Raw genomic sequence first — 13035 nt, 5'->3', positions numbered from 1 at the left:
CCTGCTTCTCTCTCTCTCTCTCTCTCTCTCTCTGCGGGATGCCAGCCAGGCCTCTCCACTTAATTCCAAATTGCCCTGTCTAGTCCCACACAGGTGTCCAACAAGAAGCTCAAAGTTCATGTGGTCAGAACAGACTGAATTTCCCCTCCAGACCCTGCCCCTCCATACCCCGCCCCAGCCCCCACATCTTGCTCAATTCAGTAGATGACACATCTCATCCACCCAGATGCTCAGGTCAGAAACCCAGGAATCACCTGATTCCTCTGTCCTAAGCCCCCACATCGGCTCCACCACGCCCTGTTAGCTCTGCCTCCTGATGTGCCCCAATCCGTCCCCCTCTCTCTTCGCTGCTAATGCTGGGCCAAACACCCACCACTTCCTGCTTCTGTACAACAGTATCCCAACGGGTGTCCTTGTTTCCATGCTTGATCTGCCCAAGTCTTTCTTCGACACACAGTGATCTTTTCAAAAATGTAAATCAGATTCCATTACTCCTCTGCTTAACCCCACCGCAGTTTTCCATAAAGTCGAGCCCACTGTCTGCCAATCCCAACCCAACTGGGCCCATCTCCTTCCCAAATCTTTCTTTCCACTGTCCCACCATGTCACTGTGCTTTAGCCACCAGGCTCAGCTTCTTTGCAATTGCTGTGCCCTGTCGGCCACACTCTTCCCCCAGATAGTCACCTCTTCAAGGACAGCCTTCCCTGGCCTCCCCAATCTAAAGTCCCTGACAGGTACTCTCCCCCGACTCCTCACCTCCGTCACTTCCTATGACATGACCCTGTTGTATTTCCGTCCCCTCACTTGTCTCAAGAACATGAGGGAGGGCCCTGGAGCAAGACTACCAAAGTCCAAATCCTGGGGCAGGTGACTTCTCCTCCAGGCACCTCCATCTGTCGCCAGCAAAATGGGGACAGTAAAAATACCTACCTCATGCAACTCTCAAGGGAATTAAGCAAGCTAATGCATATATAACAGCGGAACGGCCCAGGATGCATCCCCCCCAAATATTAGCCGCTGATATTATTAGCTCTTGGGTCATTTCTGGCTTGGATTTCCCCACCCGCTCATACAGCACCCAGTGCTGTGTGCATAGTGAGTTCATGACAAGTATTAGTTAAATGAAAAAGTGAAAGTGGGAAGGAAATCATTAAGAACCAGGGAAAAGGGAACACAGGCAACCGTGTGAGAGGGGTAACTTGAAGCAGAGCAAAAGGGAAGGAGAAAAAGTACACATACACACGCATGCCAGTGCACACGTCCCAGATCACCCACCCTGGGGAGACGCTGTTGGGAGAGGCAGCTAGATTCATGGCAACAAGCGTGCTCATCCTGTTAAGTTGATGTGTTTGGGCTTGGCGTCAGTTCTAAGAGCTGTGAGGCAGGGAACATGGGACACTCAGCACTCTGGTCCCCTGCGCCTCGGCCCCTCTCCCCCGCCTCACTCCCCCATCTACAGCCTGCTCTGCTCAGCTGTACAGTAGCAAGACCTGGCTTCCCATAATTCCCTTGACTTCTGTGCTATTCTCTGATTTACATCCGTTCTTTTCATTTTTCTATTAAATGAGAACATATGCTAAGTAATGATGCTCTGAGATAAAGGGACTTGAATGATGATAAAGGAAACATAAACCTATAGTCATCACCAAAGTAGTAACACTTCTCATTTATGAAGTGCCTGGATGTATGTTTTATGTATATGCATGTGCTACCTACCTATCTATCTATCTATCGTTCTCAAACCTGGCTGAACACTGGAGTCACCTGAGTTTTTAAAACTCCAGATGCCTGGGTTTCACCTCCAGAGATTCCCATTTAACAGTCTGAGCATGAGGATTTGTTAAAAGCTCCCAATGATTACAATATGCCACCCGCACACTTTAGCATATTATTAGCATATTCGCGTATTAAAACTTTGCTACCAGTGAAGTTTTAGAGCCGCTGATACATCTCACTGGATCCAAACAACCACCACTCTTCAGAATGTTGTGGCCGCAGCGCCACTTTCAGAGGACAAAACGAGTTTCAGAGGGACGAAGGGCCCTGTCGGATCCTGCCCAGGTTAGGAGATGGCAGTGCTGGGCTCAAAGCCCAGAGCTCACGAGGAACTGTGTCAGGCTGAGAGCCAGGGGCGGGAGCAGGGCCGGCGGGGCCTCACCTTACAGCAGTAGTGCATGCAGCAGAGACAGGGCAAGGCGTCATCGGGCTCCAGGGGGCTGACACACACGGGGCAGTGGTCGGGGCGTGCGGGGGCCACCTGGGCCTGGGGGACGCACAGCCCAGCTGCCAGCAGCAGCGGCTCGGGGTTATCACTGTAGCTCTGCAGCAGCTGTTCAGCACCCCAGTGGCAATGAGCCAAAAGGTGCTGAGCCACATCTGGCTCTAGGTTCAGCGTCTCTTGCACCTGCCGCACCGTCTGCTCCATCAAGCCTTCTACCTCCTGAGGGCTCATGGTGCGGCCTGCAGGCAGCTGGAGAGACGCCAGGGCAGCCACAGCTTCTGGGCTTAGGGGAAGAGGAGATTCAGCAATCAATATCCCTGCTCTGCTCTTCTACTAAATGAACCCCACCATGGCCCCCAGTTCCCTACTTGTGCGTGCCTGCTTGCAACTGCCTAACCAGCCTAAGGGTAGCCATCCAAGCCAACTGTCGGAGCTGCTTTCCACGAAGCATTTGTAAGTGCTGCGTGGGGCTGGCCGTCACGATGACTTCTAACGCTCCAGCAATCTGGTAGGCAGGCACCAGGATGCGAACTGACCCACAGTGGATGGGATAATCCCGCCGTAAGCCCCACCTAGAACACCAGCGACACGTCTGAGGAGAGTCTGCAGCCTTACCACTCAAAGTACGGTCGGCGGCGTTAGTGCCACGGGGAGCTCTACTGAGTCCGGACCTGCATTCTACTCAGATCCCCAGGTGACGTGCATGCGAGTGAGAAAGATCCCTCTAGAGAACTTGCTTGGCACACAGTGTAGGCATCAGGCATACAAGTTGAGCCATAACAACTTCCAGTGAGCTGGAGGTGACTTAAGCTTTAGGGGGATCCCACGGCAAGCTCCTCTGTACAACAGTCGTCTTGAAAACTACAGTTCGTACATTTCGTTGAGCAGAGTGCGTCGTCAGCACTCAATGCACAGTTGTATGATATTGTATTTTTGCTTAGAATGAGAGACTTCTATACAGAAGCCTATGTGTCTGGGTCCCTGGCCTAAGAGCTGACTCTAGAAGAATGGGGATGGCAGGGCCCCCGATTAGGAAGGCAAAGAAGGGGGGTGACAGTGCTGGCAGGGGGAATGAGGACTGGCAAAACGGGAGAAATGACAGAGGCGGGGACAATGGGGTTACACAAAGACAGAAATGAAGTGCTTTTCCACAAAAGAGCCTTGGCACTAAAACTCCCGTGTCACTGCAATGCTGTCTGTCCCTGGGAGCCAAGACCTCCCTGCAGGAGGGGAACAGGGCTGGAGACAGCTACCTAGGCTTAGAGGTCTTGGTGGTCTGGCTGCTGCAGAAGGGGACCTCCGCCTGACCCCAGCAAGGCCCCGTAGGCTCTGGGGTGGCATACAGCAGGATCTGGGGCCGGTCCTCACGCCGTTCCACGTAGCCCTGGCCCACGAGGTGCAGGATGCACGAAAGGACATCTGTGCTGGTACAGGCCACGCCCCCTGCAACAGCGCGGCCCAGGCTCCCTGGGGGATTTGGACCCTTCTGCCAGGCCTCCAGCACCTAGATGGGAGGAGAGGAACAGGCAGGCCATGTTTACCCAGAGTCCCCCCTGCCTGGGTTCAGTGCTCTGCTCTTTCACTTACTAGCTGTGTGACTATGAATACATTCCTAACTCTCATGCTCTACTTTTCTTACCTGTCAAATGAGAATAAGAGTAAATAATGATAATAATACCATCACCATCACCACCTCCATTAGACTGTTGTGCAGATTAAATGACCTAATCATGCAAACTCTTGGAATGGTAGACACTCATGTCTTGTCTCTACCTGCTGTCTAACAACCTTCCCTGTTAGGAACAGACGACCCAGATGGGAATGTCACCCTCCGAGGTCGCATACTGACAGACTCTGTGCCTTCCCTTGTGATGATCCCCAACCTTGCACATCATCCCACCCTCTCCTAACTTCATGGCCCCCCTTGCCTACCAGACAAACCAGCTGATCAATGTGGAGGCCCTTTTCCCCGTGGGCTTTGAGAATACGGACAGTAAGACAGCTCAAGAGGTTCCTCTTCTGTTCCAGAGTTCGGCCTTCATCCTTCTCTACATTCAGATATGTCTGGGGAGGTAACAGCCACAGGGCCTCCCCACGGCGCTGGGGCTCAGGTGCCCGAAGCCGCAGCACACCTGGAACTCATTCCCAGTCAGCACCCGAGGAGGGGAAGGGAGAGGTGAGTGGGGGCAACCCCATTCTCACTCCCTACCACACGCCCACCACGAGAACCCCACCCTCCGGGAGCAGAGGCAGAGACCAGCCCCCAGTGACCTACCCCTGTGTGGAAAGTCCGGACCCTCATGCTGGGTCAGAAGCCCATTCTCAGAGGTGAGAGGCAGAAGTGCCTGGAGCAGTAGCTCTGGCGTGAGGTCAGAATTCTTCAGTAAGGCCTCTATAGACACCTCCTGGTGAGGAGAAACAGAGCCAGTCAGGAGTAGAGAATTGGGGGTGGAGGGGCAGGATGGAAGAAGGAATAGAGTTTAGGAGGGGGACAGTGACAGGGGAAGAGAAGACAGAGAGAGGCTAAGGAGCTGAGGCACCTCCATCTGATTGAAATGCAACAGCAGCCACATCTGCACGGTGGACACGTGCAGGGTCTGGTCCCCAAACTGCAGCTCAGCCCGGCCCAGCCATGTCCACTGCAAGCGCCGATGTGGTCCCACGTCCAGGACTGGATGATTCTGACCTGTGAAAGTGCCAAGGAGAGATAAAGAGCAAGGGAAACGAGGGGGTTAGAGGCTGGGGCAAGGGTGTACCATTAGTCAAGTTTGTTCCTGCCAATCTGTGTGGGGAGGAGGGTCCCACAGAAGTGACTTTCCAGAGCTCAGCCTCCTCCGTGGCCCTCCCCCGCCACCTCGGCAAGCTACACGCATCTGGGAGCCCACCCTGTGACTCGCCCTATGCCAAGCAGGCTTCATGGAAGAAACACCAGAGAGAAGAGAGCTGAGTTTTGCCCTCAAGGAGGTGACAGTTTTAAAGACCCACTAGGCTGCATCTCCCCCTCCCCCCATGTCATAGCTCAGGCAAGATGAGCCTGGATATTCGCTCATACTAGAAAGCAAGGATGCTGCCAGAGGCAGAGAATATCAAAAGAAGCCAGTCAGAGAGGTGCTCTCTGGCCAAAGATGGGACAATTGGAACATCAAAAAAAATAACACTTGTGCTGGATGGAGACACGTGAAATATCTTAAAACCCACAAGTTCATAATGACTTTTTTTAAAAAGACCTCACTGTTTATCTTTGAAGGATGCTAGAGAACATTGTTTTGAAAATCAGTTAAAAAAAGGGGGGAGGAGGAGAGAATCAAGCCTTTCCTGTAGACACTGTACTTCAGGGTAACCAAAAAGTCACTGAGAGGAAGTTTCTCTTTACAGAGAAAACATTCCAGCTCGGATACGAAGAAGGAATGGCGAGACTAGAATGTGCTAGCTTGTAACTCTTAATGAAATGATAGAGCGAGGCCATAATGAAGGACAGCCTAGCAGAAAGCGGACAGGAAACTATGTATAATGTACAGATCACGCTTGCAACACTAAAATTCACGGATCCATGTTCACATCACAGAGACAGGTAGATGGGACACACCTCTTGGTGGAAGTACACAATACGACCTGCCAAGAGTTCTTGCCCAAGAAATCAGACCCACGTCGGAATAAACTTCTACATCAAAGTACCTGTTTTCAGGAAATGAAAGAGACAGAGGAACACACTAGAGGACACCATCTGGATACGGTCAGCGAAATCTGGCCTGGAGACAACTCTACATGGGAAATAATCCAGTCCCCTCCACAATAACAAGGGGGGCAAAAAAAGGAAAGCAGAACTGATAGCTTAATGGAAACGGAAGAAAGAACTCAACCAAATGCAAGGAGTGGGCTTTCTTTGGATTCTCAATAAAGAAAAACTAATTTTGGAAACTTGAGAAAATGGGAGGAATATGAACATTTCACCATTCAATATTAAGAACTGTTATTAATTTCTCAAAGTTTGATCATTTTAGTGCCTTTGCTTTTAAAAAGAGAATCCCTGGCTCTCAGCATGGATCCACCACGCTGGTAAAGTCTGTGAGCCCGAGTTTAGGCCCCGGCGAGCCTAAACCCGTAATAAAGCCCTTTGCTTTTGCAAAAAATAAATAAATAAATAAATAAAATAAAATAAAAAGAGAATCCCTGGGGCGCCTGGGTGGCTCAGTTGATTGAGCATCTGACTCTTGATTTTGGCTCAGGTCGTGATCTCATGGCGCAGCTCATAGGTTTGAGCCCCCTGTCAGGCTCTGTGCTGGCAGAGCCTGCTTGGGATTTTCTCTCTCCCTTTCTCTCTGCCGTTCCCCCACTTGTTCTCTCTCTCTCTCAAAATAAATGAATAAACTTTGAAAAAAAATTAATTGGTAACTTTAAAAAAAGAGAGAGAGAGAATCCTTATCTTTTAAATTTAAGAGCTGGGGAAAGTGGGTGGGAATACAGGAGAAACGAGGCTGGCCATGAGCCGACCCATGCTGGCACACTGGAGTCTAGTCTGCCTACTTTTGTGTGTGTCTGAAAGTTATTATAATAAACATTTCTTTCAATTAGGGTGAAGGTAAACCATCCTCAAATATAAACTGGTAGAGTTTCCCATCAATACTCCCTCAATGAAGAGACTTCTAAAGGATGTACCTTAGGGAGGAGATTGAACTCAGAAGGATCAAGATGCAAAAGGATTAGTGATGGAAACAACCAGCCTGATAACAAATCTACACACCAACTGAATAAGACAATACTGACTTTTGGGAATAAAAGATAATCCTAAAATATCAAACAACAGTAACGAGTATGATGGGAGCGAGGGCTAGGGGTAATGTTTTCTCTGGTCCTCTATTGCGCAGGCACAAGTCAAACATACAGGTTAGAAACATAAGGGTGATCAACTACAGAAATAGAATGTGTGACTTCCAAAACCAGTAGCCACAAAAAAGGAATTTAAAAAAATACAAAAGAAGAGAGGGGAAAAAAATGCACAAAAACCCAGGGTAGAAACATATCTGCAAAGGTGTTCAATTTACTATTCACCTTTTAACTGTATATACATTTTATAGATTCTTCTATCTACATGAAATAACTAAACTTTCAAATTATAAGAAGAGTAAACTAAAATGTAAGAACTTAGCAATAAAAGCCAAATATATCATTACTCATAATCATTATAAACAGGCTAATAAAATTGACAACTCAAAATGAGAGATTGTTAGGTTGAATAAGAAACAAATTCTAGGTATTTGTAAGACACGTGCCTAAAGTAAAAGTATGGCAAAGTTAAAAGTAAATGATACTGGGGGAAATTCTGATGAGAGCAGAATATAGGCATGGTTTGTATCTCCCCAACTGATTGTTTATTAATAGTCACAAGGGAGAAAATACTAACTATAGAGTGGGAAATCAAACAACCTCTTAACTAGGTTGTCAATATTCATATCACAAAAAAGAGGCAGATGAAAACTGTATGCTTCCAAGTGAAACATATGGAGAAGTACATACTATCACTTTCTTAGGATTCTGCCCAGAATGCATAACTTGAATCTAATTATGAGGAAATACACAAACTTAAAGAAAGTTTAGAAATTTTTATTTTTAAAAAATTTATTTTGAGAGAGAGAGACAGAGACAGAGTGTGTGATCAGCGGAGGGACAGAGAGAGAGGGAGACAGAGAATCCCTAGCAGGCTCCATGCTATCAGTGCAGAGCCTGACAGGGGCTCAATCTCACAAACCATGAGATCATGACCTAAGTTGAAATCAAGAGATAGACACTTAAACAACTCAGCCACCCAGATGCCTCTAGAAAATTTTAAATGACATATTCTCCAAAGGTGTCAATGTTGTGAAAGGTTGAGGAATTGTTCCAAATTAAGGTGACTAGGGACATGACGACTAAACATAATAGATGATCCTAGACTGGATGTTGTCTTGGACTAGAAAATAAAAGACATTGTAGAGTTGATTGACATAATTGGAATGTGGAAGGTAGATTAAAGTATTACACCAATGTTAAATTTTTGAAAATGATAAATGAATGATTATTATATAAGAGACCACCATGATTCTTAGGAAATATATATCAAAGTATTTAGAGGCAAAGGGCCAGCATAAATGCAATTTATTCACAGTGGTATGGGGGGAAAAAGGGTGTGTGTGTGTGTGTGTGTGTGTGTGTGTGCGCACCTACAAACACACGTCTTATAAATGTATATATACACAGAGAGCAAATGATAAAAGCAAATGGGGAAAAATGCTGACAAAAGGTTAACATGGATAAAGAATATATGAGTGTTCTTTGTACTATTTTCTGTAAATCTGAAGTTATTTCTAAATTAAAAATTTTAAGTAAAAGGATAACTGAATTGTCCACCTAAAATGTTTAAAATGGAGGAGGGAACCAGGCTGGCTTAGTTGGTGGAGCATATCACTCTTGATCTTGGGGTTGTGAGTTTGAGCCCCACATTGGGTGTAGGGATTACTTAAAAATAAAATCTTGAGGCACCTAGGTGGCTCAGTCGGTCAAATGTCTGACTTTGGCTCAGGTCATGATCTCACAGTTTGTGGGTTCAGGCCCCACATCAGGCTCTGTGCTGACAGCTCAGAGCCTGCAGCCTGCTTCTGATTTTGTGTCTCCCTCTCTGCCCCCTCTCACTCAAGCACTCTCTCTCTAAAATAAATAAAAAACACAAAAAAAATTTTTTTAATAAAAAATAAAATCTTAAAATATGGTAAAATGGAAATTTTTATACTATTCATATTTCACCACAGTAAAAGAAACCTAAAAGAATGATCAATCCCTCTTTAAAAAGTAAAAAGATAGAAAGAGATATTCTGGAAAATCACTAACCAAAGAAAGCTGGTATAGTATTAATACCAGCTTAAAATAGCCTTTGAGACAAAAAGCTTTACTAGAAAGAAAGGAGGTAATTTCATAATAATAAAGTTGAGGGGCACCTGAGTGGCTCAGTTAGTTAAGCATCCAACTCTTGATTTTGGTCAGGTCATGATCTCATGGTTCATGGGATTGAGTCCTGCATCAGGCTCCTCGCTGACAGCAAGGAGCCTGCTAAGGATCTCTCTCTCCCTCTCTTTTGGCCCTTCCCCTGCTCTCTCTCTCTCTCTCTCTCTCTCTCTCTCTCTCAAAATAAATGAGTAAACTTAAAAAAAAGTTTAATTAACTATCAAGATTCTAAACCCGCATAGTCCATTATGGTAGCCACATGTGGCTTTTTAAACTGGCTAAAGTAAATAAATTAAACATTCAATTCCTTAGTTGTACTAGTTACATTTCAATGGCCACAAATGGCCAAACAGTACAGAAAAGAACTTTTCCATCAATGCAGAAAATTCTACTGGACAGCACTGTTAAATGATTTAAAACTTTTATCTAATAATGTAAGCAAAAAATATATAAAGTGGGGTGCCTGGGTCGCTCAGTTGGTTAAGCATCTGACTCTTGACCTCAGCTCAAGTCTTGACCTCAAGGTCATAAGTTTATGCCCCACGTGGGGCTCCATGCTGGAGGTGAAGCCTGCTTAAAAAGAGAGAGAGAGAGAGAGAGCGAGAGAGCGAGAGAGCGAGCGCAAAAAAATAGCAAAACTGACCTGGTGAGAAGTTAAAAAGTTCACTATCATGATAGATCTTAATATACCTCTCTCAGAACAAGCAGACAAAAATAAGATTTGCAAGATTTCAGCAATGTAATTAGCAGTCAATTTAATGGAATATGAATAAGCTTATAGCCAGCAGCTGAAGAACACACATTTTCCTTAATCACACATGGAACATTTACAAAATGTGACCATCTACTAGGCCATAAAGGAAATCTCGACTGAATGCAAAGATTCAGAATCACAGAAATCAAGTTCTTTAGCCACAATGGAATGAGGATCAAAATTTAAAACAAAAAAACAACTAAGCAAAGAAAAACTGGTTTGGGAATTTGAAAATATGCTTTTAAAAATGAATAGACCAAAGTAGAAATAATAATGGAAATTAGAAAATTCTTAGAACTAAAAACCACTAAATACTACATACTATATTAGATGATAAAAACTTAGGCAACATCCAAAAATGTCCATCAACAGCAGAAAGGGTAAATACATTCATACAACAGAAATGAACCAGTAACACAAAGAAAAAAGTAATGATAACAACTGACAGCCTGGATAGCTCTCACAGATACAAGGCTGACGGAAGGAAACTGGACACAGCAGAATACATACCCTATTATTTCATTTATATGATGCTCAAGTATAGGCAGAAATCTATGGTGATAGGAGGCTGAACGTTTCTCTTGAAAGAGGATACTAACTAGAAAGGGACACACATGAATAAGTCTTCTTGGGTGCAGGAAATGATCTGGGGGTGGTTATGGGAGTGTATACCTATATACAAGTTATTAAGTCATAGTTAAGATTTGTGTACTATGCTGAAAACTAAGTATACTACAATACTACAATAAAAACAAATCTAAAAAAATCCAGAAACCAAAAAACTTCCAGAATGCAGCTAAAGCAATATGGAGAGGGAAATGAATAGCCTTAAAAGTTTTTACTTGGAAAGAAGCCTGAAAAGACTAAAAATTAAGTAAGCATGCAACTTGAAGTCAGAAAAACAGAACAAATTCATACAAAAGTGAAGGCAATGATGAGAGGATGAGAGATACTAATAAAGATCTAATCCATTTTTTCACCTTTCCCTAGGAGACTGCTGTCCCTAGAGACCATGTTTCTTCCTATCTACACATTTCTGTCCGCAGGTCCACTCCTCTTCGTCTCCTGCCACCCCAAATCTCACCCCGATCTCCAGCTGCCTGTCCCTATCTCCTCACTCTGGCTGTAGAAATTGGAGAAGCGGTCAAGGGCTTCACAGAATTCAGTGGGAAGGCACTTTCTGGGATGGTACAGGTAGCAGAGTGGGGAGACCGGCCAGCAGCGAGGTGACAGGACCAGTATGGAAATTGTTGGACTTGAATCTTCAATAAATAGTTCTTTCTCAGCCTCCTCTTCCTCTGCTTCCTCCTGAGAGACAGAAGGATTTCAAGGGCTCTTGGGCTCCCTTCTTTGGTCTAGTCCTCTGCTCTCCTATTCTCCCTCTCATTTCCCTTGCTCTTACCTCTTCTTCTTCCAGGCCCTGTTCCTCCTCATTCTCCTGCTCCAAGAGCAGCTTGTCGAGCCGCTGGAGCTGGAAGAGGTGGAACTGGCGCTGCAGCTCCTCAGACGTGCTCAGGCTCCGCAGCATCTGCTGGGGGAGGCGGTTGGGGAAGCAGAGGCCGATCTGCTCCAGCACGGCCCCCTCCAGCCAGCTCGAGCCCAAGCTCAGGAGACGGTCTGCCATGTAGTGCCTGCGGTGTCACACATGGGCCAGGCTGAGCCTCAGTGTGGGCACTCCACCCTGCCTCCCCCCTTCCTCCCTTCTCCCTTTCCACCGGTGCCATGGCCATCTCTGTATCTTAGTCCCTCCTCCACCATCTTCTCTCCAAGACTCCAATCTTCACCCTCTCTAGACTCCAGGTCTCCCCTCCCCTACCTCTCCGACCTGCACTCACTGGTAGAAGTGCTCAAAAGTAGTAGCCAGCTCCAGGCCAGAAAGGACCATGATGGGCTCTAGGTGCCGCTGAAGCCGCCCCAGCATTTCCATTCCAGGGGCTCCACCAACCAGGCTGCCCTGGATCTGCTGGTCGATGTGCCTGGCAAACTGCTCGCTTATCTGGGGGCAATGGAAAGGGCACGGGCCAACCGTGAAGAAGGAGTGGAGCAGGAGAGTGGTCAGTGAAAGGAGGTGAAAGGCAGAGAAAAAGGCCAGCCTGCAGCGGTGACCAGGAGGCTGGGGGTACTCACGTGAGCAGCGGTGAGGAAGGACTGCTGGAGCAATGCGCTGGAGAAGCCGCTGCGCAGAGCCAGCGTGAAGGCTGCCCGAGGCCCAAAGAGCTCCAAACCTGCTCTCTGCAAGTGCTCATAGAGTTTACAGTATCGAGGCACGAAGTCGGGGCCCCTCCAGGCTGCAGCCAGGAACCTGCTGACCTGAGAAGAGAGGAGAAATAGCATAAAAATGCAATGTTTATGCAACAGCCCATATGCAATAGCCGAGCAGCCCGCCCTGCCCCCACTGCAGCTCCCTTCCACTTGCCTGCTCCTGCACCACGCTCAGCCAGCACTGGGTTATGTTTCTCAGGCTGCTGCTTAGAAGAACTGGTAAAGGCGCAGCGCTCCGATCCCGGCCCTTACTGTTCTTGCTGACTGTGGAGACAGAGGGCAAAGGAAGGGTTCCATCTCAGCCCCTGAGTGAATCTTGGGGATCTTGGGTACTGACCCTGGAAAGGCGCACACAGAGCAGTCAGAAAGAGTAGGATCCAAGAGGGAAGGAGCCAGGTATCACCACTGGCCAGATTTGCAGTTCAACGGGCCATGGCTGGGACTTACTAGGCCGAGTGGATGGCTCTGGAGAAGGGCCAGGCGGAGGCTCTACATGCACCAGCAAGTGACAAAGGCGACGAACTCGAGAGGCAAAGGATGCCGCTCGACTCAGGGGGTTCTGAGAGCTCTCCCTTTGCTCTAAGTACTGATCCAGCAGCCATCCCAGGGAGCTCATACCTTCTGCATCTAAAAGAAGACACGTCAGAAACAGGTGGTGGGAAATAGGAGAGGAAAGACGATGGGAAAGTGGGGAGAAGAGGCCCAGTTATACAAAAAGCCTCAGAGGGTGGGCAGCCAGGCTGAGCCCTCCCCTCACCAAGGCTTACTTCAGTGGGAGTCTGGGGGTATGCTAACAGGTTGGGGGTGGGGTGGAGGAGAAGA

General features: G+C 47.1%; 1 protein-coding gene across 5 annotated transcripts in view; it reads right to left on the bottom strand.

Annotated features, from left to right (window-relative positions):
- Nucleotides 1-264: 264 nt before the first annotated feature.
- The window catches only part of CUL9 (cullin 9), a 30838-nt gene continuing 18067 nt past the window's right edge, over nucleotides 265-13035 (bottom strand). For 2 of the 5 annotated variants that reach the window (XM_029943336.1, XM_029943337.1), the window contains exons 21-32: nucleotides 12661-12840; nucleotides 12368-12477; nucleotides 12079-12261; nucleotides 11787-11947; nucleotides 11354-11582; nucleotides 11070-11259; nucleotides 4763-4908; nucleotides 4498-4627; nucleotides 4155-4354; nucleotides 3476-3726; nucleotides 2160-2505; nucleotides 265-461 (exon numbers count right to left, since the gene is read on the bottom strand). In XM_029943336.1, the coding sequence (XP_029799196.1) occupies nucleotides 351-461; nucleotides 2160-2505; nucleotides 3476-3726; nucleotides 4155-4354; nucleotides 4498-4627; nucleotides 4763-4908; nucleotides 11070-11259; nucleotides 11354-11582; nucleotides 11787-11947; nucleotides 12079-12261; nucleotides 12368-12477; nucleotides 12661-12840 (2237 nt within the window). In that variant the 3' untranslated portion in view covers nucleotides 265-350. Of the gene's footprint in view, nucleotides 462-487; nucleotides 1376-1491; nucleotides 2506-3475; nucleotides 3727-4154; nucleotides 4355-4497; nucleotides 4628-4762; nucleotides 4909-11069; nucleotides 11260-11353; nucleotides 11583-11786; nucleotides 11948-12078; nucleotides 12262-12367; nucleotides 12478-12660; nucleotides 12841-13035 lie in introns of those variants that run through there. The other 3 variants (XM_029943339.1, XM_029943338.1, XM_029943340.1) reach the window with 3 other exon arrangements.

The sequence above is a fragment of the Suricata suricatta genome, chromosome 7 (assembly GCF_006229205.1).
Source record: "Suricata suricatta isolate VVHF042 chromosome 7, meerkat_22Aug2017_6uvM2_HiC, whole genome shotgun sequence".
Lineage (NCBI taxonomy): Eukaryota > Metazoa > Chordata > Mammalia > Carnivora > Herpestidae > Suricata > Suricata suricatta.
Note: the sequence above shows the minus strand (reverse complement) of the source record. Positions and strands in the feature narration are given on the sequence as shown.